Source organism: Rhincodon typus, chromosome 23 (assembly GCF_021869965.1).
Source record: "Rhincodon typus isolate 14 chromosome 23, sRhiTyp1.1, whole genome shotgun sequence".
Lineage (NCBI taxonomy): Eukaryota > Metazoa > Chordata > Chondrichthyes > Orectolobiformes > Rhincodontidae > Rhincodon > Rhincodon typus.
Window position 1 is genome coordinate 24,841,716 of NC_063354.1, and position 25,894 is coordinate 24,867,609.

General features: G+C 39.6%; 1 protein-coding gene across 1 annotated transcript in view; it reads right to left on the reverse strand.

The window, feature by feature from the left end:
• Positions 1 to 25,894, reverse strand: part of LOC109911752 (alpha-1,6-mannosylglycoprotein 6-beta-N-acetylglucosaminyltransferase B) — an 828,291-nt gene that overhangs the window by 304,681 nt on the left and 497,716 nt on the right. The window contains 1 exon segment of the mRNA XM_048610932.1: positions 23,423 to 23,592. Coding sequence (XP_048466889.1) covers positions 23,423 to 23,592 — 170 coding nt within the window.

A 25,894-nucleotide genomic window follows, 5' to 3' on the forward strand; every position in this document is an offset into this window, starting at 1 on the left:
TTCCCCTCCCCCATTTCTGAAGAAGGGTCTAGGCCCGAAACATCAGCTTTCCTGCTCCTCTGATGCTGCTTGGCCTGCTGTGTTCATCCAGCTCTACACCTTGTTATCTCAGGTTGTAACATAGACACATTTTGGTATAAATGATTTACATGGGCAAATTCAAATATTCTTATGTATTAAATATGTAACAAAATCTAAGTGAAAATACACAACACAAAGGTGCATATTTTAACAGCATTCTTATTATTTTAAACTAAATGTCATTTTTAACTTAGACCATCAATTTAGCATTAGAGTCCATTCTTCTATTTAAATGAGCTTAAATAATGCTGATGCATTTAATGAGTTCAGCATAAACTCTTCAAACTGAGACTTCACTTATTTTCCTACTAAGACAGTTGTTTTCTGTGTGCTACTATGTTTGAGGTTTATAACATACAGTCCATACACGATGGAATTGCGTTTTAGTCAACACAAGTTCGCATTTTGCAAATACCGTTCCCCTATTTGTCAATCGCGTTATAGCCAATTCGCGTTGCCGGCACACATGTTATAGAAGAACTCACTGTGTAATGTTTCACTGAACTAATAAATCTTTTCCAAATAGAGCTTGGCTCTGTTTCTTCCTTCAGTACTTGCTGCCAGGAGTTGGGGTGGGGTTGGTGATGGCCTACTAGTATTGTTGTTAGACAATTATCCCAGCTAATGTTCTGGGGTCCTGTGTTTGAATCCTGCCATGGCAGATGATGGAATTTGAATTCGATAAAAACTGTCTGGAATTGAGAATCTACTGATGATCAGGTAACATTGTCGATTGTCTGGCACACTAATGTCCTTCAGGAAAATAAATCTACCATCCTCACCTTGTCTGACCTACATGTGACTCCAGACCGCAAAAATGTAGTCGACTCTCAACTGCCCTCTGAAATGGCCGAGCAAGCCATTCAGTTGTATCAATCGTTATGAAGTCTCAACAAAGAAATCAAATCAGACCACCAACATCAACCCAGGCACTGGGAAATAAAAATGGCAAGAGCTGCTTTATCAATGACCTTCTCTCCATCATAAGGTCAGAAGTGTGGATATTTGTCAATGATTGCACAATGTTCAGCACCATTCACAGCTCTTTAGATACTGAAGTAGTCCATGTTCAAATGCAACAAGATCTGGACAATATCCAAGCGTGGGGTAATAAGTGGCAAGTAACATTCACACCACACAATTGTCAGCCAACGAGCATTTCCAGTAACAGACAGGCAACCACTGCCTCTTGACATTCAATGGTGTTACCATTTCTGAATCCCCCACTATCAACATCCATTGATCAGAAACTCAACTAGGCTCACTACATAAATACAGTGTCTATAAGAGCAGGTCAGAAACTAGGAATACTGTAGTGAGTAACTCACTCTTCACTAAAGCCTGTCCACGATCTACAAGGCATAAGACAAGAGTGTGATGAAATACTCCCCATTTGCCTGAATGAGCACAGCTCCAACAGTACTCAAGAAGCTTGGCACTATCTAGCAAAAAGCAGCCCACTTGATCGGTGCCACTTCACAAGCATCCAATGCTCAGTAACAGCAATGTGTACTATCTTCAAAATGCACTGCAGATATTCACCAAAGATCAATAGACAGCACCTTTCAAATCCGTAACTATTTCCATCTAGAAGGACTTTAGCAACAGATACAAGGGAACACCACCACTTGCAATTTCTCCTCCAAGCCACTCACCATCCTAGTTGAAAATATATTCCTGGTCTTTCGGTGTCACTAGGTCAAAAATTCTTTTCCTAAGGACTTTGTGGGTCAACCTACAGCACATGGATTGCAGTGGTTCAAGAAGGCAGCTCACTATCTTCTTCTCAAGGGAAACCAGGATGGATCATAAATGCTGGCCAGTTAGTGACTCTCATGCTCCATAAGTGAACATTAAAACAAAAGAACAAGCATTATATTGGTTTCAAGTGCTTATTCCAAATGTTACCTCTTTCTGCAATGTCTCCTCTTATAGGTGCAATCAAGTGGCTCTAACATAGGTAGAACTTTCAGCTTTGAGTCAGGAGCCCATGGACTCAAGCTTCAGGATTTGCAAAAATAATCTATTTTAGCACTTGAATATATCATTGAGGAACAGCTGAATAATTTTAACATTTCAAATTCAGATGAAAGTTGTACAAAATTCACAGTTGCGTGTGCAATCCTATATCACTGTTAGAAACAGAAGAAGTCCATCCTGTGCATTGCCCAAAATATACCCGTCAACTAACATTGCCAAACAGAATGGTTGAGTTATGTCATTGCTGGTTGCAGGAACTTTTTACAAATTTGGCTTCCATAACAGGAAAGTGTTTTATTGGCTGGGACACACAGAAATGTACTCAGGATACAAAAGGTGATAGATAAAACAAGTCATTTCTTTTACTGCAATGACCAATTCAAAGGAAGTGTTTGTGTGATGTTGAGTTTGATGGACTATTGATTTTTGAATTGCATCATTTGATTTCAACACCTGGGAATTTCATGGACTAAAGTAGTTCTGAAAAGGGAAATAACACTGACTTAAAATGTTAATAGCAATTATCTCACGACAGTACAGCCAAGCTTCATGAAACCAATGTAGAATAAATCATATTACAACAGAAAGTGCTGGAAAAGCTCAACAGGTCTGGCAACATAAATGGAGAGAGAAACACCTAATTTTTTTTTGAGGCTCAGATCTTGCCACCACACCTGCAATTATCAAACTTAGAAACAGTGAACTCAGACATGGAATTACAAACAAGCTTGTATTGCAAACGGAGATAGTAAGACTGCTGATGCTGGAGTCAGAGATAACACAGCGTGGAGCTGGAGGAGCACATCAGGCCAGGCAGCATCAGAGGAGCAGGAAAGTTGATGTTTCGGGTCGGGACCCTTCTTCAGATATTTGCAAACAGCTACTTTTGGCAGAGTAGGAGAGACAGATTTTTTGTGATCGTTGAATTGAAGTTGGAGGAAGTTCTCTCTCTGTTGTCACGAAGGAAAATCGGCCAGTGACAAGATAAATTAAAAGTAAATATCAGGACATCTAGAACTCAAAGGACCACTGAATTATTTACTACAGTTGATGATTCAAGACACCAACTAAACAACATGGCCTTAGGTTAAAACTTTACAACTCAAGGACACCAAGAGGACTTTGGTCTATATATTCTCATCATTTTAACTTTGTGCACTTGTGTATTTATGCTTGTCACATCTTTTTCTTGGTGTTAGCAGATAATAAAATTGCTTTTACTTTCACTCAAGAACACCTTGACTCCCTACCGCTTCAATAGAAATGAGCGAGCTACATTTTAATTGGAGAAAGATAAATCCTCAAGAAAAAAGAAAGTAAATCTTGGTTGCAATTGAGCAGAGAGGTTGAAAAGTGGGAATTCAATTCATGCTCCTGACTGCTGCGTACAGTAGCATGTTTGAATCACCTAATTTCCCATCTCTTATGATTAAAAACATCTTGCCTTCATCTCACAAAATTCAACTTCTGGCTCTGAAAACAGGACATTATGAATTCAATATTCACTGTCAATAATGGCACCACATTTCTTAGCAACCAGGCGAAAACTCTTGAAATGTCTGTTTTATCCTGAGAGAATTGAAGCTCAAGATTTATACTTACCGTTATCCCTGTTCATTCTGGTATGATATGCTGTCTTCCTTCTTGCCTCCAATGTTGATTCTTTTTACTGCATCTGTCTCATCATCACTGGGTTCCTCTAACTTATATTTACCTTGTACAGAGTTCCCTGCAGCAAGTTACCCTGTAAACACATCTTGTTTATTACAAGAATGTAGCTAAGTGGGATAACCTTTGAGAAGTGTTTTCTATTCTTCCATAGTTCAATTTCCACTTTTACACTTCTGACTGTTTTATCAGAGCCAATAGATTGAGTGATGGTATTGTGATTAGCCTGGAATGGTACCTATCTGACGCTTTTCATGATGGGTCCATAAGGCTTTTGTTTCTGTGTGCTCTTAGCAAATAAATTTATCAGCAACAAGTACATATGGCATTGTGGTGGATGTGTGTCCCTAGATAGTCAATGCAATCACTGAGGGTTACCATTCAGGAATGAATCGTAGGAAATCACAGTCATGCTCTTCATGACCTCATTCATTACTTTCAGATCATGGAATCACACCAGTAATTTTCTGAAGAGTGCTCCCAGAGAGTAAAGTTCTTCTTCACTTGTAAGTTGTGTCTTTTGCACCTGAATTTTTGATCAGTTTAAGGCCCGTTCATATAGTTTTATTTCTGGTTGCAAACCCACTGTTAATGCAATTCTATGGAATGAAACTTGTCTCATCAGCAGTTAGTATTGGCAGTTTCTTGTCAAAACTCTTCACCTAAAACTTTATGAATCCTCATTTCTGAATTGGTGAATTCTGTCAGTTTCACTGCCATTGCTACCACAAAATCTTGCCCATTTTGGATGGCTGCAATGATTATAAATTAGTGAAAAAAGACGTAAAAAATCTACTGATATGATATTGCTACAATTAAACATTTAACAGAACAGTTTGGTCTACAAACCTTTCTTCATGAAACATTAACAGAGAAAGTGTAATTCATACCGAGCTGTGCACTATCAGCAAGTTTTCAAATTATGCTGAAATTTGACAGGAACAATATATACCGTTACTGACAGTTCAGGCTATCTCACATTGCATTCAGTAACAGATGGTCAAATAAACTGGAACAGAAAGGATGCACAATTTCATAAATTTCAACTTTTGCTTGGTATGGTTTTTATAATCCATAAAAGTTAATTGTTGATTTTAAACATTTTGTGCATCACAATATTTTGTCACACTTTTGTTTTTCATTTTCTCTTTAATTGCAAAGAAATATAGTAATCACTTTAGCTCATAAAATTTGATGTAATTTAATAACTTTCAGTCCAAATAGAGGGTCTAGTAGCAATAAAAGATTAATTTAAATCTATTGAATAGCATGTTCAGAATGCTGGACTTTATAAAAGAGCCATGCCTTAAACTGTTCCCTTCAATACAAGGTCAAATTGAATGATTTGGAAAAGTCCGTGAGAACTCAAACTAAATCTGTCCAGAGACAAGCCAATGAAATCTGAATACCATGGGAACGGGAGCTAAGTCAAAACTTATTCAAGATATAGTACAAATTTAGTGCAAGAACTTTGACACATAGGAGGAGGCAGTCGTTTTCGCTGCATGCAATCTCACGAAATAAGGGTGGAAACTTGTGCTCCCAGGAGTAGGAAACAAGATAGGTTAATTATGTGGAAGGCATCAGGTTCCTAGCAGTGGAATGAAAGTTTGCAATTAAGTTCTTGTAACTTTACATGCAGGTCAAGCTTCCAGATGTTTGCCCTTAAAAGGTTAGTTCATCAGAATTAAGCTCCCTTCCCAATTAAATCTCTACAATCTGTACAAGAACAGATTACTGAATAGGAAGAACTTTGAAATCATGTGATACAAGGTACACTTGTTAGGAAAAGCTATTGAATACTAAGAGTGAAAACTATTCTACAGATTATAGTGAACAATAGGTTAGAAATTTGATTTAGATGGAGAAATATGTGATGACTGATCATTGTATGCAGTTCCTACTATTTATTTCCATAAATGGTGATGGAACTGAATATCAGGTACTGTGTACAGTTAGTGCCCAAACAGTCACTACCTGTTCAAAGTAAATCTTTACTGCTATATCACTCAAAATGAACAGTATTGAAATTGTCCTTTCTGAAAAATAATGTATTGCTACCATCAAAAGTTAAATGTTACAAATTCTAGACATATGGCCCATTTTATTATCGATTAATTCTGGTTCTCTTAAATACGATGATCTTCATATTATAATGCTGTTTTTATTGCTCCACAATTACATAATCAATAAATTCTTAAGGAGCAACTAATTGATACAGGTTAGAATGTTCCCAGGTTCTGTTCCAAGTCCTTGCTGAATAAGCCCTTAGTTAAACTGTAAGGCACTATGATGGCCAATGATGTTCTCTAAAACAAAAAAAAAATCATGCTCTTTAGACTTAAGACACAAAGAGGAATCATAGGAAGGCTACCTAGGGGCTTACACAGAGTGTTTAGAAAGGCAGGAGGGGAATCTTAATTGGGCGTGAGGCCAAAATTAAGATATTTGAAGACGGACAGGTCAAGGAGGCGGGGATGAGGCTAGTAAAGGTGAGTGTAGGTAGGAAGTGGGGATGGGGATTGGCCAATGAGGTGGGAGGAGCGGATAGGTGGGAGAGAAGACGGACAGGTCAAAGAGGCCAGGATGAGAGGGGGGTGCTGGTCTTGGGATGAGGTTGGGGTGGGGAGTTTTTGCCTCCACCTCCTCCAAAACTTCAGATTCCCTAGCCCCCAACACCTTATCTTCACTATGGATGCCCAATCCCTGTATACTTGCATTCCCCATGCAGATGGCCTAAAAGCCTTCTGCTTCTTCCTCTCCCGCAGGCCCAACATTTCCCCCTCCACCGATACCCTTATCCGCCTAACTGAACTCGTCCTTACCCGTAACAACTTCTCCTTCAACTCCTCTCACTTCCTATAGACGAAGGGGTGGCCATGGGTACCCGCATGGGCCCAAGCTATGCCTGCCTCTTTCTAGGATACATGGAACAGTCCCTCTTCCATAGCTACACTGGCCCTAAACCCCACCTCTTCCTCCGTTACATCGATAACTGTATCGGTGCTGCCTCGTGCTCCCACAAGGAGCTTGAACAGTTCATCAACTTTACTAACACCATCCACCCCAACCTCAAGTTCACCAGGACCATCTCTGATACCTCTCTCTCCTTCCTGGATCTCTCTGTCTCCATCTCTGGAGACCACCTCGAAACTGATATCTATTTCAAGACGACCGACTCCCACAGCTACCTAGACTACACCAGTTCTCACCCACCTTCCTTCAAGAATGTGATCCTCTACTCCCAATTCCTTTGCCTCCGCCGCATCTGCTCCCAAGATGAGGCGTTCCACTCCCGGGTATCCCAGATGTCCTCGTATTTCAAGGACCACAATTTCTCCCCCACAGTGGTTGAAAACGCCTTCGACTGCATCTTTTGCACTTCGTGCACCTCAGCCCTCAAAACCCCTCCCCACAATAAAAACAAAGACAAAATTCCCCTTGTCCTCACATATCACCCCATTAATCTCTGGATTCAACACAACATTCTCCGCCACTTCCGCCACCTGCAATCTGACCCCACTATGAAGGTTTTATTTCCCTCCCCACACTTATCTGCCTTCCGGTGGGACCGCTCTCTCCGTGACTCCCTCGTCTGCTCCACACTCCCCACTAGCCCCACCACCCCCGGCACCTTTCCCTGCAACCGCAGGAAGTGCTACATCTGCCCCTACACCTCCCCCCTCACCTCCATCCCAGGCCCTAAAAAAACCTTCCACATTAAACAGATGTTCGCCTGCACATCCACTAATGTGGTATATTGTGTCCGCTGTTCCTGATGTGGCTTCCTCTATATCGGGGAGACCAAGCAGAGGCTAGGAGACCGCTTTGTGGAGCACCTACACCCGGCTCATGACAAACGACAACACCTCCTAGTTGCGAACCACTTCAACTTCCCCTCCCACTCCCTGGACGACATGTCCATCCTGGGCCTCCTCCAGTGTCACAACGATGCCACCCGGAAACTGGAGGAGCAGCACCTCATATTCCGCCTTGGAAGCCTACAACCCAATGGTATCAATATGGACTCTACTAGAGTCAAAATCTCCCCACCCCCAACATCAACCCAAGACTAGCAACCCCCCCCATCCCCGCCTCCATGACCTGTCCGTCTTCTCTCCCACCTATCTGCTCTGCCCACCTCACTGATCAATCCCCATCCCCACTTCCTACCTACACTCACCTTTACTAGCTTCATCCCCGCCTCCTGGACTTGTCCATCTTCTCTCCCACTCTATCCGCCGCATTATCTACCTGCTATCAATGTCCCCCCCCCGTCTATTCATTTCAGAGCTCCCTTCCCCTCCCCCATTTCTGAAGAAGGGTCCCAACCTGAAAACATCAGCTTTCCTGCTCCTCTGATGCTGCCTGGCCTGCTATGTTCACCCAGCTCCACACTGTGTTATCTCAGACTCCAGCATTGGCAGTTCCTCCTATCTCTTAAGATATTTGAAGTTGGATTGAATTTTTGGTGTTCTCAGAACCTTTCTGGTCGGTTCTTTCACAGTATTTAGCATGTTGTGAATACTCGTTAACACCTCAGGCCATTGGAATTTTGTTTACATTCACAAACTTGTGAGAAAAACATATGTTCACAAACCAGAATACATATATGAGCTGTGTAACTGATGGGGTTGACTTCCTCCTGCAAGCACGGGACAGTGCACAACTTTTCAGCAGCTTAGGTCCTTCTTAACAGAGGCACTTTTTTGCTTATATGGTTACAGTCTAAGGGATGCAAACTGTCCAGTCAACCCAGCTCATGTCAACATAAAAAATAACAGGAGGAGGTCATTCACCCCTCAAACCTGTCCCATCATTCAACATGGTCATGACCAATCTGCCCCAGACCTCAACTCCTCTTTCCTACCAATTCAGCATAGCCTTCAACTGCCCGAAATTTCAAGACATATACCTACCTCCACTTTAAATATTTTTAGTGATCTAGGCCCCATAAATCTCTGAAGTGGAGAATTTCAGACATTCACTTCCCTCTGGGAAAAGAAATTCCTTCACTTCTCAGTTTTAAATAAATATTGTCTTATTCTGTAACTACATCCCTGAGTTTAAAACTCCCCCACTAGAGGAAACATTTTCATAACATTTACTTGTTCCAACACACTGCCTTCTGTATGTTAACCAATCCTCAATCCATGCTAATACAATATCCTCAATAATGTGAGCTTCTATCTTGTGCAACAATTTTTTATGCGGCACCATATTAACTGGTTTGTGGAAAGGAAATACATTACACCTACTGGTTCCCCTTTATCAAGTCTGTTATATCCTCAAAGGTCTCCAACAAATTTGCTGAACAAGACCTCCTTTTCACAGAACCAAGTTGACTCTGTTTGATTTTAAGTTTTTTGAAATGTCTTGTTATTTCTTCCTTGATAATGGACTCTAGCGTTTACCCAATGACAGATGTTAAGTTAACTGGCCTATAGTTTCCTGATTTATGTCTCCCTCTCTTTTTGTCACATTAGTGGTTTTACAATCTGCTGAAATCCAACTTGAATCCATTGAGTTCTGCAATATTTTGACCAATACTTTCATCATCTCTGTAGCCACTTTCTTTAAAATCATTGGATGTAGACCATCGGTTCCCGGTGACTTGTCTACCTTTGATCCCATTAGTTTGACAAATATCTTGTCCCTCATGATAAATCCTTTTACAAGATCATTTCTCCCAATAGCACTTTTATTATCTGTTTTGTTTGTGATGCTTATAGTGTCTTCCACTGTGAAGACCAACACAAAATATAAGTTTAAAATACCTATTCATGTACCTAGCCTTCAAGAACATGGAAGAAAAACAGAAGAAAATATGTGCTAACAATGGAATCTTTGTCATCTCTAAAGCTTGATTCAAAATCCATGCTAAAGTTTGAAGAATTGGCATGGTATTTGTTATTGATGTTTCTTCACCCTCAAAAAAGCTCTTCAAAAATGCCCAATTGTTTTAAAAGTGCCATCAAAACTTTAAATGCCGCATGACTAAATATAATAAAAATAAATATCTACAAGTTGTTAAATCAAATACATTTTTTCACAAACTCTTGCAATTACATTGGATGAATCTTATTTTCTAAGTCACCTGTGAATTTTGATATACTGACTGCATTTCTAAATATTGCCTTTGGGAAGAGGTTTAAACAGTTAAAAAAACATTCGATTGTAAGTCAGGGCTACATAAAATTCTTAAAACTTTATACAGCATTTGATTTGAGGTAGTTGCAGCAATGCAAGGTGGCCAGTAAAAATACACAGTGACTTTACTGAACTCCCATGGATTCAACATTTTTTAATGCTATCAGAAAACCAAGAAGAGGTAATTTTGTATAGCTTCAGCCTTACGACTATTTTAGGTCAAATTTGGAATATTTATTGTTGTAGGAGGTTTAGTAGATCAAATCTTTCTCCAATGAGTAAAGGTTTATGTGTATTACATGAGGAATTAAAAGAAAAATGAATTAAAAATTCAAGGACAATCATGAAAGCTCTATTGTGCGTTTTGATGTGGAGGTGCCAGTGTTGGACTGCGGTGGACAAGGTCAGAAGTCAGATGACACCAGGTTATAGTCCGAGATAACAACGTGTGGAGCTGGATGAACACAGCAGGCCAAGCAGCATCAGAGAAGCAGGAAAGCTGATGTTTCGGGCCTATATATTCCAACAGGTTTATTTGAAATCACAAGCTTTCGGACAGCTACCCCTTTATTAGGTGAAGTGACGAAGGGGCAATGCTCTGAAAGCCTGTGATTTCAAATAAACCTGTTGGACTATAACCTGGTGTCATTTGACTTCTGACTCTGTGTATTTTGAGGATGTGTAGAGCTCTGCTTTCCTTGAATGACTTGCTGAGCATTGTTCTGCAGCTTAGAAATGGTACCTGAATTATGTGGACATGCATTATTTGGTCTGATTGAATGTCACAGGTAGGGCTTCAGAAAAAAAGCCTGGGCATGTATATTTTTCACTGCATCAATAAGACATAGAAACAGAAGTCGGCCAATTGACTCTGCTCTGCCATTCAATGAGATCAAGTCGTTGATTTGTTGACCTAGCTAAAGGGACAATTGCCAGACTGCTGGATGAATCAGGAAGGCAGGCACCCCATGACACCAACAGCATCAACAAGGACATCACCCTGAAACTGCTGGATCTGTGCCTCACAGCCTGCTTCACCTTCAATGACCGTATATTCAAACAAATCAACGGAACACGAATGGGACTCCCGATATCAGGACTGATTGCAGAAGTGGTAATGCAAAGGTTAGAATGGACAGTGCACCTACTATACAACCCAAACTCTGGGTCCGCTATTTAGATGACACCTTCATGATTATCAAACCCATGAGGCTAGAAGAAACCCACCGACAGATAAACATGCTCACCAGAATAAAATTCACATAATGGTGGAATGTAAGAACAATGGGGAACTCCAGACCAGTGTATACAGAAAGACCACTCATACGGACCAGATACTTAATTACACCAGCAACCACCCCAATGCCCATGAACGAAGCTGTATGAGGACACAACACACTGCAGCAACCTGGAACTGCACAAAGCTGAACAGCAGCACTTATACGGAGTTTTTAAAAGGAATGGATACCCAAAAAGTACAACCTGCCGTTACCTCTGTGACAGACCACAGCAGGAAGACACAATATGGCCAGACACACTAGTCACCCTACCGTACATCAGAGACATATTAGAGATGACCACAAGACGACTCAGACCCCTAGTTATCACAGTAGCTCACAAACCAACAACCACCCTGTGACAGCTACTGACGAACGTAAAGGATCCCATACCCCCAATCAATAAAACCAAAGTAATCTTAAAAATACCATGCAAAGACTATGAGAAACATTACATAGGCCAAACTAGAAGAAAACTGACAATAAGACTACCCGAACACCAACTAGCCACCAAGAGACATGACCAATTCTCACTCGTCTCAGTACACATGGACAAAGAAGGACGCAAATTCAACTGGGACAACACATCCATAATAGCACATGCCAAACAGAGACATGCCAGGGAATTCCTGGAGACTGACATTCCAACCAGAACGCCATCAACAGACACATTGAACTGGATTCGACATACAAACCACTGAAAAACAAAACTGGAAGTGATGCCAACCACCCCAGCAAACCAAAGCATATAATTAACAAGCGGGACAGAACACCAATGCTTCACTGGAGGCGCACTGACAATATTACCTAGCAGAGTGACAAAACCGGCTCAGCGAGCAAGTCAACAACCTCAATCTCTCTTTATGAGAAAACACCTCCGTACCTAGGAGCATTCTCTGCACTACTTCCAATGCCAGCATCTATTTCCTTAGATATTTTCTAATCAATTTGTTCAGAGATGCTATTGAACACCGCTGGAGTGAGTGGAACTTGAATCCAGGCCTCTTGACCAAGAGTTAGGGACACTACCACTGCACCACAAGAGCCCCTTTTCTTTCCTCAGATAAAAGCATCAATGAAGGGATCAATCAATGACAGGTGTTACAAAATCAAGCATGCAATATAAGTACCACACTTCAGTTTTAAGAGAAAGCATGAAAATAAGCCAATCCTTTCTAATGCACAGAGAAATGTCCTCTTATTGACTTTAGGATTGGAATAAAAGAAGAAAGCAAACCAGTAAGGCCTCTCATGTAAGTACCTGCCACTTTGATTTAGCTACCATAATCCTTCTGTTGTTCTAAAATACTGGAGCTGAATTTTAGTCCACAATGGGCAGAAATAGTGGTGTGCAGGTGGGGAATTTCACAGACTATGTGCCATTTCCCCAACTTGATCCTGGACCCAGTCCATTTTCCCAGAGGCAGGATGGCAGAGACAACAGGGCCATTTGGGTCTAATAGTGGATCTCCAAAGATGTGAGAAAACTCTTGCCCAAAAAGCCTGTTGAATTGTACCCAGTCCTCGGGAGCATAATGAAAAAAGAAAAGTGTTAATTTGCAGATCCAGGAATTAACAAATTTTAACATCTTTTTGATTTATCAATTACCTAGTTCTCTCATATCACTGTATTACTTGTTAATAAGTAATAGATAGTCACTGTGCTTATCATTGATCATTCTTGACACTGTCCTTCACCCTCAACAAAGACTTTACAAAAATGCATAACTGCTTTAATAACTCAATCTAAACTAGGGATACCACAGAAATCTTTGAAAAGTCAACAATACTGTTGATCCAACCTTGCTTAGAATTTGTGTCTGAGGCTGTCATTGCTCCCTGTAACTAATCAAACAGACAGGAATTTCCAGTGATCGCGCCTGCACAAATAAATATAGAAAACCAGGAAGTCACTGCCAAACATTTTCTGCTACTCCAGAAACTTTGTTAACACATTATATGAATTCAATACTGCCAAAAAAAAGTCTTTGGCATTGAAAAGTAATTTTTGCAGGTATGGAATGTTAATCCTTCAAATTCTAATTAGATTTTAAAACCAAAATAGTTAAAACAACAATGGGCAGAATTTAATATCTGTTGGGATCCAGGTGGAAGACCGGCCATAGAGCAGGGAAGGAGGATGCTAGGTGGAGCCTTCTTGATTTCACCACTATCCCCAATTAAGTCAGAGCAGTAAGAATGGTGAAGGCCAATTTTTGTGCACATGATATATAAGCACCAACATTAATCCATGAACATGCTCTCTTCTATGGTCACTGATGGATCACTGATGGATTAGCCAGTTTGATTTTCACCAATATCTATGAGTAGTTGAGGGGAGGCAATGGCCTCGTGGTCTAATTGCTGGACTGTTAATCCAGAGACCCGGATAACGTTCTGGGGACCTGGGTTCGAATCCTGCCATGGCAGATGGTGGAATTTGAATTCAATAAAATATCTGGAATGAAGGATCTAATGATGACTGTGAATCTATTGTTGATTGTTGGGAAAAACCCATCTGGTTCACTAATGTCCTTTAGAGAAGGAAACCATCATCTTTACCTGGACTGGCTTATATGTGACTCCAGATCCACAGCAATGTGGTTGACTCTGATCTGCCCTCTGGGCAGTTAGAGGTGGGCAATAAATGCTGCCTAACCAGCAATGTCCTCATCTCATTAATGAATAAAGAACAGTATTAGGCAGCATTCTAACCAAAACAAAAACATACAGTCGTGATTTTGTTAAAGTGTCCCAGATCATTTTTGATAAAGGATCTGTGCTTTGCAAGTTTATTTTTTAAGTTGTTGCTGGAATTGCTATGTGTTTTCATAGTTTCAGCACTTGCACATTTCTTTTTCCTGCCAAAGCTCAAGCCATGATTTCATGCATTGAAGTTGTGTATGCTTCAGCGCAGAGGAAACTGGAGGAGAACAGGAATGAGATTGAGGAGACCATAGTGCTTGGAAGTGATGTTGATATGGCTCGTTGGTCTAGGGGTATGATTCTCGCTGAGGGTACTATGTAATGATGACATGCGAGAGATCCCGGGTTCAACTCCCGAACGAGCCCAAGTACCTTATATCTCTTGATCAAGGAATGCCCTAAAGCTTTCTATAGGGATCAAGGAAAACCCTAAAGCTTTCTATAGGTATGTCAGGAATAAAAGAATGACTAGAGTAAGATTGGGGCCGGTCAAGGACAGTAGTGGGAAGTTGTGCGCGGAGTCCGAAGAGATAGGAGAGGTGCTAAATGAATATTTTTCGTCAGTATTCACACAGGAAAAAGACAATGTAGTCGAGGAGAATACTGAGATACAGTCTATTAGACTAGACGGGATTGATGTTCATAAGGAGGAGGTGTTAGCAATTCTGGAAGGTGTGAAAATAGATAAGTCCCCTGGCCCGGATGGGATTTATCCTAGGATTCTCTGGGAAGCTAGAGAGGAGATTGCAGAGCCTTTGGCTTTGATCTTTATGTCGTCATTGTCTTCAGGAATAGTGCCAGAAGACTGGAGACTAGCAAATGTTGTCCCCTTGTTCAAGAAGGGGAGTAGAGACAACCCTGGTAATTATAGACCAGTGAGCCTTACTTCGGTTGTGGGTAAAGTGTTGGAAAGGATCATAAGAGATAGGATTTATAATCATCTAGAAAGGAATAATTTGATTAGGGATAGTCAACACGGTTTTGTGAAGGGTAGGTCGTGCCTCACAAACCTTATTGAGTTCTTTGAGAAGGTGACCAAACAGGTGGATGAGGGTAAAGCGGTTGATGTGGTGTATTTGGATTTCAGTAAAGCGTTTGATAAGGTTCCCCATGGTAGGCTATTGTAGAAAATACGGAGGCATGGGATTGAGGGTGATTTAGCGGTTTGGATCAGAAATTGGCTAGCTGTAAGAAGACAGAGGGTGGTGGTTGATGGGAAATGTTCATCCTGGAGTTCAGTTACTAGTGGTGTACCTCAAGGATCTGTTTTGGGGCCACTGCTGTTGGTCATTTTTATAAATGACCTGGATGAGGGCGTAGAAGGATGGGTTAGTAAATTTGCGGATGACACCAAAGTTGGTGGAGTTGTAGATAGTACGGAAGGATGTTGTAGGTTACAGAGGGACATAGATAAGCTGCAGAGCTGGGCTGAGAGGTGGCAAATGGAGTTTAATGCGAAAAAGTGTGAGGTGATTCACTTTGGAAGGAGTAACAGGAATACAGAGTACTGGGCTAATGGTAAGATTCTTGGTAGTGTGGATGAGCAGAAAGATCTCGGTGTCCATGTGCATAGATCACTGAAAGTTGCCACCCAGGTTGATAGCGTTGTTAAGAAGGAGTACAGTATGTTAGGTTTTATTGGTAGAGGGATTGAGTTTCGGGGCCATGAGGTCATGTTGCAGCTGTACAAAACTCTGGTGCGGCCGCACTTGGAGTATTGCGTACAGTTCTGGTCACCGCATTATAGGAAGGATGTGGAAGCATTGGAAAGGGTGCAGAGGAGATTTACCAGGATGTTGCCTGGTATGGAGGGAAGGTCTTATGAGGAAAGGCTGAGGGTTTTGAGGCTGTTTTCGTTAGAGAGAAGAAGGTTAAAGGTGACTTGATAGAGACATACAAGATGATCAGAGGATTAGATAGGGTGGACAGCGGGAGCCTTTTTCCTCGGATGGTGATGGCTAGCACGAGGGGACATAGCTTTAAATTGAGGGGTGATAGATATAAGACAGATGTCAGAGGTAGGTTCTTTACTCAGAGAGTAGTAAGGGCGTGGAATGCCCTGCCTGCAAAAATAGTAGACTCGCCCACTTTAAGGGCATTTAAATGGTCATTGGATAAACATATGGATGATAATGGAACAGTTTAGGTTAGATGGGCTTCAGATTGGTTTCACAGGTCGGCGCAACATCGAGGGCCGAAGGGCCTGTACTGCGCTGTAATGTTCTATGTTCTATATTATTATGATAGTAAGCAGACATCGCAATAAAAGAGGATTCTGAATAGATGCCCAGCCACTTAATAGTTAATACATCTAGGTAAGCATTTAAGATAAACACATGAGCCAAATAACATTAAAATGTGTTCATTTCAATCACAACGTTATACAAGTCTGCACAATTTGTAGCTCTTAAGCAGTTCCAGATTTCGTTCATTCAGTGTCATTTACATTCAGTAGAATGTTTCCAATGTCATTAGTTAACTGGTAGTGCGGTGGAAGGGTTATTAGTTTGAAGATCTTACAAAGCAACAGCTTGGTCATGAAAAGCTGCTTTGCCTTGTTCTCGAGAGCACAGTGAAGGAAATAATTTTGCACTATCAATGTGAATTTTACAACGAGCTACACTGACATGTTTTGCGGGATGTATGATGGGCACCAAAAATGTGCACCAAGGTGAGTAAGTGTGTTTGTTGCTGGGAATTAGTGTGTGACTTGTAGAGCAGACCCCTCCAAAAGATAATTATGTCAAGGACCATGTTGTTAATGAGACCACCTACAAATGCAAACAGATTGAAGAGCTGGAGTCCTGCTGCAAGAGCAACACTTTCCCTCTGTCAGGTTGCGTCACATTACTGATACAGCTCATCATCAGGCTCTACAGTTCCGTAAATTATAATTCCAAACATACTTGCCATTATGTTTAGCAGAATTTTCACATATATTGCTTCTAACCTAGTCAGGCACCTTGTCTTGCTGATTTATTGATCTAACCACTCATATGGGTATAATCTTCAACTCATCTTGATGGTTGAATTGGTTTCATTTCTGGCAGAGGTTGATACAGTAACCTGCATAGCAATATGTGGCATAATTTTCATCAATCAAAGATGTACAGTGCAATGCTGAACAAATTGTTTTTCACGAATAGTTATTTACACCTATATCCACAATTCAAGGATGACAAAAGGATGCTCATTGCATTTATGAACATAGCAATGAGCTTTACTACAATTATCAAACCCATGTATTGCTTATCAAAGGATTAGTATGATAAAACTATTAGAATTAAATTAAAATATCAATTCTTCTTATAAAGCAGGGGAATTAAAATCAGATCCTGATAGTTTAAGTCCAAGAGTTTAGAGTGTTTTCTTGATATTGGTAAACATTAAAGCATTAAAGACAATTAACCAATGGTTAAATCAATACTAAAGTCTCCAAGCAGATTTTCATAACTCCTGCAATAGTGTATTGGATTTGTCAAGATTTGTGTAAGCAATAAATTCTGGACGGAACACTGAGGCCAGACAAATATAATTCTTTCCAGGATGTGAAACTAATATTTTCTGTGCAGGCAGCTTCAGTAATCTTTCTCTTAGCAGCCTTTCATAGTTTTTTTGTTCTATCTTGTTTAATGTGCTTGTTGCTACTGAAGAGGCTTTTCTCACTTTTTATTTCAATGTGATGCCAAGCAACTGCATTTTAAATAGGTCTGTTGGCTACTAGCTTTTTTTTATTCCAGCATGGTTTTAGCTTAAGCTCTACACCTGATTCTTAACATCAATAGCAAACACTTATTATTTTGAATAATTTCTCTCAGGACTTTTTTTTTTCACCTGCACACTCTGCACTTGTGAGTTAACATTCAAATATGCAGGAACAGCCTGAGCTCCACCAAATTAGAGTTAGAATACTTGATATTTATAAATCATTATGCAGATTTCTGATGTTCCTGGAATTAATCATGAACTGCTTTTGCTAAGATGTTGATCGCTTTATCATTTACAAAATAATTGTGCTGCACCTCACGTGTTTAATATTGGAAGTGTCATATATGCAAAATGCAATTATTTTTGTAGGCTTCTGGCTCAGGTTTCAAATCAGAAGTGGCCTTTTAAACAAAGATATTTAGAAAGGGGATAGAAACCAGTTGTTTGCTGCTAATTTACTCTGACCTAACTGTACAGGTCTTATTCCAACAAGTGGAGCTGAAATTTTATGAGGAGATGCCAATCCAAAGGCAGATTTCCCAATTAGTTGCTAATTGGCTTCAGGACATGGCTACTTTGAGCATGACTGTATTGAAAGATCTTGAACATAGGCCTTAAAGGAACAGAGTTAAGGGAAGAGAAACATCACTTCAACAGCCGAACTCACAGCTGTGCTGCCAAACCAAGATTGATTGTGAGCAGCACCACATGATGTCAACAAACTAAAAAAAAATCCTTTCTGGCAGCTGCTCGAATGTAGACAGTCATAGTTGGATGGTGTTGTGTAATGCTGATCATATGATTATTTAGGCTTAAAATTGTTGAACCATATTTGAATCCATGTTTTTTTTTCACTGAAGAACAATTTACATTTGGGCTTCCATAAAGTGGACTGAAAAGCTGTTTGAATTAGAACCAGAAGTAGTCCAGATTAATAACAGTTCCACCCATTACCATCCCAGTGTTCAGATCAGCTTGGATAGCAGTATTTAGTGGAATGCTGATGGTTTGACCATAAAATGAAATCAGATCTGATCTTAAAACAAAAAACTATGGGTGTTGGAAATCTCAAACAAAATCAGAAATCACTGGAGAAGCTCAGCAGAATTGGCAGCATCTGGCAGATTCTGAAGAAGGGTCACTGGATCCAAAACGTTAACTCTGCTTTCTCTCCACAGATACTGTTAAACCTGCTGAGTTTCTCCAGCAATTTCTGTTTTTTTTTGCATCAGAACTGATCTTAGGTGTGGTTTGCTTCTGATATAATTGATTTTGTGTCAGTAATTTTAATAGTCAAAGATCTTCTTTTTCTTTTCTCATCCATTATACTCCTTCTGGAGAATAGAACAGCTTGTACTTCACATTCGACTCTGTAAATGTCAAATATTCCACTCAATTTTACCCTTTTGTAACACATTTGAGCACATCAAAATAACTTCCTTCTGAGATGTATTGTCTTTTCTTCCAGATTGAAAATCAAAGAACAAAGAATTGTACAGCACAGGAACCTCCAAGCCTGTGCTGCCATGTTTTACCCTTCCATGCTAAAACTGTCTTCACTTACAGGATCTGTATCCTTCCATTCCCTTCCGATTCATGCATGTGCTTCTTGAATGCTGTTATTGTGTCCGCTTCCACCACCTCCTTTGGCAACGCGTTCCAGGCACTTGCCACTCTTCATGTGAAAAACATGCCTCGTACATCTCTTTTCAACTTCCCCCCTCACACCTTGAACCTTTGTCCCCTAGTAATTGACTCCTACACCCTGGGAAAAAGCCTCATATTTTCCACTCAATCCATGACGTTCACAATCTTATAAACTTCTATCAGATCGCCCCTCAACGTCCCACGTTCCAGTGAAAACAAACCAATCCATCCAACCTTTTCTATACCCTCTCCAAAACATCCACATCCTTCTGGTAGTGTGCTGACTAGAATTGTACACAAATCCTGCTTGGGAACGTTTTATGTGACCAATAAATTCAATTCCCTGACTAGAATTAGGACTAAGCTGATTATTTGGAAGCTCCACCCAGCTGGATTGTGCAGGGCAGGCTCACTTAAATATAATTAAAACATTTCAGCCACGCAGGGGGCTTTAGGGAACATGGGTGAGGATTCAATTCTACAATAAGCTTCATAGGAATACAGTTGAACTGACACTTGATTGCTATGTATTCTTTTTCTATGATGTTGTAAACTTGTGAAGCAAGTTGCTGTTAAGTTGCAATGTGGCCAATATCACAACATGAGACAAAGTATAAATTTGTTTGGCTGTGCAACCTTCCTCAAACCAGAAACTTTTTACTTGCTTGATCTCCAGAACAGGTCTTTGGCAAGAAAATATCAATCTTTCTGCCAACTCCATCCTGCCTTTTTATAAAGAACAAAGAATAAGGAACAATACAGCACAGGAACAGGCCCTTCGGCCCTCCAAGCCTGTGCCACCACATTTTACCCTTCCATACTAAAACCCGTCGTCACTTACAGGACCCGTGTCCTTCTATTCCCTGAATCCTATTCGAAAAGAGAAACCCCAACATTCTAAAATTGATTATTTACTATTCTCTTCAGGATCTCTTTAAAGACATTGGTCATTTTGCCGGCAATTCTATTTGTCAGCCACAGTGTAGCTTTAAGACAATCATTGATCCTTTAAGATATCCCAGTGACAGAAAATTAGTCCCTTTGCTACTTGAAATGGGAGCAGTGTAATGTTCTGCTAAGGAGTTACCTTCATTTAATAGTATTAAGCAGGCAGGACAAATAGATCTACAAGCATAATTTTGAGTCTTAAATTCCAGAAGAGTAACTCAATGAATATGCTCCAAGTGACATAAACTACATTTGCTTGCACCAAAGATGTAAATCTAAAAAAAATTGTGGGGAATAAATGTTTGTATTTAAATAGGCAATCCAAAAATACAGCTGATTTTGGCTTTTGAGCATCATTTAATTTGTACCACTGTTGAGATTTTAAAGTTTGGGCAGTTGTGCTCTTGAACAAACCATTAAAGGGAAGATATAATCAGGATGCATTAACCTGGAAAGGGAGCATTATCACAAAGGACACAATCAGGATAGGGATTGTCTAACGAATTGGGAAAAGGTAGGAAATCAGTAGCTCACAGATTTCATATGGGGTGAAGTGAAGTGCATATTGACTTTTCAACTCCCTATTCAAGTCAGTTTATATTTTAAAACTTAGTTTTTTTATATAGTGAAAGTCTGCATTGTTTTCTTTCCCATCTTATAGATTGCATGCGCAGAGCAAGTTTCTCTGAGGGAACCAGGCACTTGCTTCAGGCATGGGCAGTGGATGCCTACGATGGTGCCCACAGCAACATGGTGAGAAAGGCAATTCAAATTTATAATGAGTGCATAATTCTCACCTACCATATTGAGCACCATTTTACTGCCAAAAAAAATGGCATGTTGTTGAATTTCTAATTAATACACAAGTCAGCAGCTCTGATTCAGTCAGAATGGGTGGGAATGTGTTCAATCATCAGAACTGGATGGGAAGATTGAATGCTGGGCTTTCCTGCGCAGTGTTGACTCATAGCAGGAGCATGACTTTACCGACAGGTTCCCTGCTCCTGGAGTTTAACTTGACTAACCAACTTTCATACAATTGAGTGAAAATGCTGGAGAAGAGAGTAGGTAGGCCTAATCCACAACCTCAGGGAGAAGGAGATCAATCCCAGGAATGAAGTGGATCTGGTTCCCAGGTCAAAGAGGTAATTGCTTCCAAATGAAAGGGTGGGTTTTCTGATTGTTGGGTGTCTGCAGCTATGAACAATCCCATTGGAAGAATGGTGTTAATATGGGGGTCATTGATTATGGTGGCAGGGAGTTTCTGGGTGTGACAGCAGTACATTGAGGTAAAAGGCTCTTACTCCTCCTAGTTCATGGGGTTTGCTTCCTAGGACTGTTTTTGCCTTGCTGCTATCACTTTGTTATCCAAAACCTAATTGATTACATTAATAGGATGTTCACTCAGCCAAGCAGATTAAATCTAAAGATCCCTGCCTCATTACTATATCTAAAATAATGTCAATACCAAACTACCTCTTGGGGGTGGATTTGCTACCCACCCCCTGTACCTCCTGAGCAAAATCTTCAGCTTGCAGGAAGTAAGATTTGAGCTGCTTTACAAGAGTTTTCTACCTGTTGCTTGTTAACCTAAGCCCATCAGTCTCACCATGTAAAAATTCTTCCATTTCAAAATTAAATGTTTAAAATTCTGTTATTGGAATGGAAACAGTAGCTCCTTGAGTTTTGTGGGTTGGTTGTGGGGTTTGGTGGCAAATCAAAGTTTATATACTTACAGTTACAATTCTGGTAAGCCTGTCAACTGTCTTTTGTTAATTTGCTGTTTTTAATAAATAGGGTTGAATACCAATTTATAGAGAAGAATCAAAAAGTTTGTATGGGTTCTGAAAGCAACAGTTGTGCCTCAACTTTCAGGTCATTATTTCCTCAGCAAGAACAATTTCCAACGATATCTTTAATGCTGTATTTATATTCCAAATAAAACATTTAATAATGTTTCTATTAGCACTGTACCTTGGATTGATTGCAGCAAATATTCTTGGAACATAACAAATAGTTAGACAAGGATCACCCAATGTAATATTTTACTTCCTCTGTCATTTTCCTCTACTGCCCTTCTAACTTAAGCTGAAATTGTCAACATTTTTTTAAATACAGCAAGTGGTGGTGAGTTTTGGTGCTCCACCCAAGCAATCTTTCCTAATGAACTTGCTTCGATTGGTTCTTGGAGTAATGGAATGAGCTAAACTATGTTCTTATTTGATGTCCACTCAAGTGAGCTTGGTATGCAAGACACCAGTCTGGAATTGGAATGCAAGCTAATTTTTCACTACCCACTCAAAAGATGCTAATGGTCAACTGAGATCAGTTAACTGCAGGTAAATGCTGGACTTTCCTTCTCTTTAAGACTTTATTAATTGCTGGATACAATAAGAGAACCTACGTTTCAGTATTTTATAAGCAGCTTTAAATATTAAACATTTCTCCATGTTAATGTGATGTTAGCGTTTATTCTATTGTTTATTCAACCATTCATAATTCTCAGAAATCATGCAATAATAACATATGGCTATAGTTTCACTAAGTTTCACTTATCAAGCCAAAACAGATAACATAGGGGGTTATTTCTCAAGTCTATGTACACAATTTGACAAGATGAGAGCTAAATAGGTAAACCAGATTACAGCCACTAAACAAGGAATATGCTCAGCTCTAATTTTTATTTCTAAATACAAATCATGTGTGACAGAAAAAGTATTACTAAATGTTCATATGGAAAAAAACATGGGAAAGCACTTTCACTCAAAGAAATTCATTCAAAAATACATGTTTAATTTATTACATTAAACGGAAACCTAAAATTATATCAACGATACGCCCTCCTTCATTCCACATTTGTTGTTTAATCTCAAATGTAATGTGGAGGTAAAATGGATTCAGGGTACAATATTTTCTTCTTAATCTAAGCTAGTGATTGACAAACACCTTCAGACTTCAACATTATCTGAAAATGCTTGTTTGAAGCACTCAAAAATGAGGTGAAATTTCTGAAGAAAGCGTTAACTCTGTTTTTGACTCTGCAGATCCTACCTGACCTGTTGGTTATTTCCAGTTAGCATTTTTGGTTTTATTTTGGATTTCCAGCACCTAAGCTATGTTGCACAAATGTTAACAGACTTGAATAGATATACAGAGCCCGTACAGTTTAACGACAGATCTCCATGTTTTAGAATTTGAAACAAGCATTGCAGACACAAACCTTTCAAGTCAGTATTAATGTGTAATAGATGCAGTACCTTTGTAGCTCCCTTAAAGTAGCGGAAATCTTCAAACTGTGGCCCAACACATACAGAGTAGTTAAGATATCAGCCCATTGAACCAACTCGCCCAGTGGGCCACCTTTCGATACCACAGGGCTGAAAACATCGCCTGCTTCCTCTGTCAAGAAACCCAGGTGAACCAAGATCTGTGAAGGATAGAAATTCCGCACAGTAAGTTTTCAGAGATTTTTGAGCTAGGCAGATGTTAATCACTCAATTTAGCATTAGTTAATCAATGTGAGTCAGCAATCCAGATCTAATCTATGTAATTTCTGCCATGATTTGCTTTTCTAGAGAGCTAAGAGTTGAAGGGTTCATGCTACAATGAAGCTCTGAGTTGAATCACTAAGCTGTGCTGCTATATTTCTTGGCTTTTATTTCACAGTATCTGCATTCACATGGCACAGAGGTTGACTGCAGAGGTCATTGAAAGTCCAAATTTGCACAATAATTAATTGAGAGACCTTTATGTTTCATGTTTATTGCTTTAATTTTGTCTGTGTGCAATTTTTTTTGCATGTACTAACACAAATGTTGAACTATTCAAGTACAATGCAAAGTACATCACATTCACCACTGCTTGAATTGTATATCAGTCTTGCCCGGCCTTTCTGTATTGATCAGTAAGGATCAATAAACTATTAATGAAATGTCAATTTAATATAAACAAAGCATGTTAAAGAGGCATTCTTATTTGATATTTAAGTTTCAAACAGAATACAGTAGTAACATGAATAATGATTCAATAATATTGCAGCACGATCAACCATGTATGGGAATAGAAAATTTTCATCTTGGTTTTAATGAAACATTTGCTAAGTCATTGTGCAGGTCTGCAATGCAATAGATGTGCCATTTGGAATAGCACCACCTGGCTCTTACAGGCACTAATATTTCATTTTGAGAGAACATTTCCATCCCCCCACATCCACCCCTATTTCCTCTTGCTTTGAAGGAGATAGAATTACACAAATTGGGCTGTGTTGCAGACCTCACATATGAATAATCAGTGAATACAAACCAAACACTACAGTCAGAGAGGAAGGAAAAAACCAGAGTAGTAACAGCTGGGATTCTACCCACTGGTAGTCAATCAGAAAATGCTATTGTCAGGTGCCTGGAGGCTCCCCAGCCCCAGCCAAACATGATTCATTTGGGGAGAACAGAAGGAAGGAAAGAAACTCTTTAGAAGGAAAGAGTCATCTTTGTGAGAAAAAAGGAAAAGAGGATGTAGTTTTACAGCTAAATTGTGTGATATGTAAATTAGATTAAAAGCTCCACCATTGGAGGCCTTGAACTACGTAACAATTCAAAGCACGCAAAGTGAGTTATAGGTCACTGAGTAGATGAATATTGGAAATCCATTTTACAGTACTATTCTCTATTGCCACATGGTTTGTGGCTCCAGATCCTATTGTGCACGTTGGAGAGATGGTTGTCATGTCTCTTCTTGGTAATGTGTGGCCTGTAATTTGTTCTCCTAAAAGTGACTGCTGCTTGACTAAAATTGTTTCAGCAAAGTGTTATATTTATGCTGTTCTACATAATACTGCTCTCTGCAAATATACCTCTCACTAGTACAAACTATTCCACTCTTACTTCACAGTCTCTTCACATAACTGATGTTACAGTACATTCATCACTATCTCCTAAACGTAACCATTCTCCTCATATGACACTACTGACCACCATCACTGAGAAACATTACAAGATACATACTGCCATCCCACATTAATTTTCCAATGTATATGTGACCAAACACAGATATTAATATATAACTAGTCAATTCAGAGTAATATTGCACATGGAGACAAGACCAAATATAATTTCAAGTGGAGAAGAATAAGAAGATAGTGATTTAGGCAGTTAAATCTGAGTAACAGTTGAGAGGTGAAACAGGGTTGAGGTGGGGGGACCGGAATAATTAAAACAGGGTACACAAATACAATTTAATCATACATTCTGTCCTTTTTTAGTCAATATATCGTTCTGATATTGTTAACTATATTTTAAATAGCAAACCTCATTGCAATCTGCAGGACAGAAACATAGAGTTGTGTGGGGCACAGCAATTCCACTGCCCTACATTCTCAGGAGGTAGGAGAGACAAAACTGTCATGCTACAGCAGCATCACTGGCCAGAGAGTGTAATATTACAGTGTGACATATTTCCATATATAGTTTCCATTTAAATATGGGAGTGGAACATGAACAAAATTTGACTGGAAGTGCAATTAGCTGGCAAAATTTTAATACATAGTCACTAAATTTTTGTTCATGTACAAAAGGCAATAAAACCAAGTCTTATGCTTTAAGTGGTGACAGATTCACACCAAAATTATCCTTGTCTTGCATATTGATATTGACTACATATATAGACACAAATACACAAGAAATTATAAATTGCCCCTAGACTATTTCATTATTCTCCATTTTTAGAATCATAAA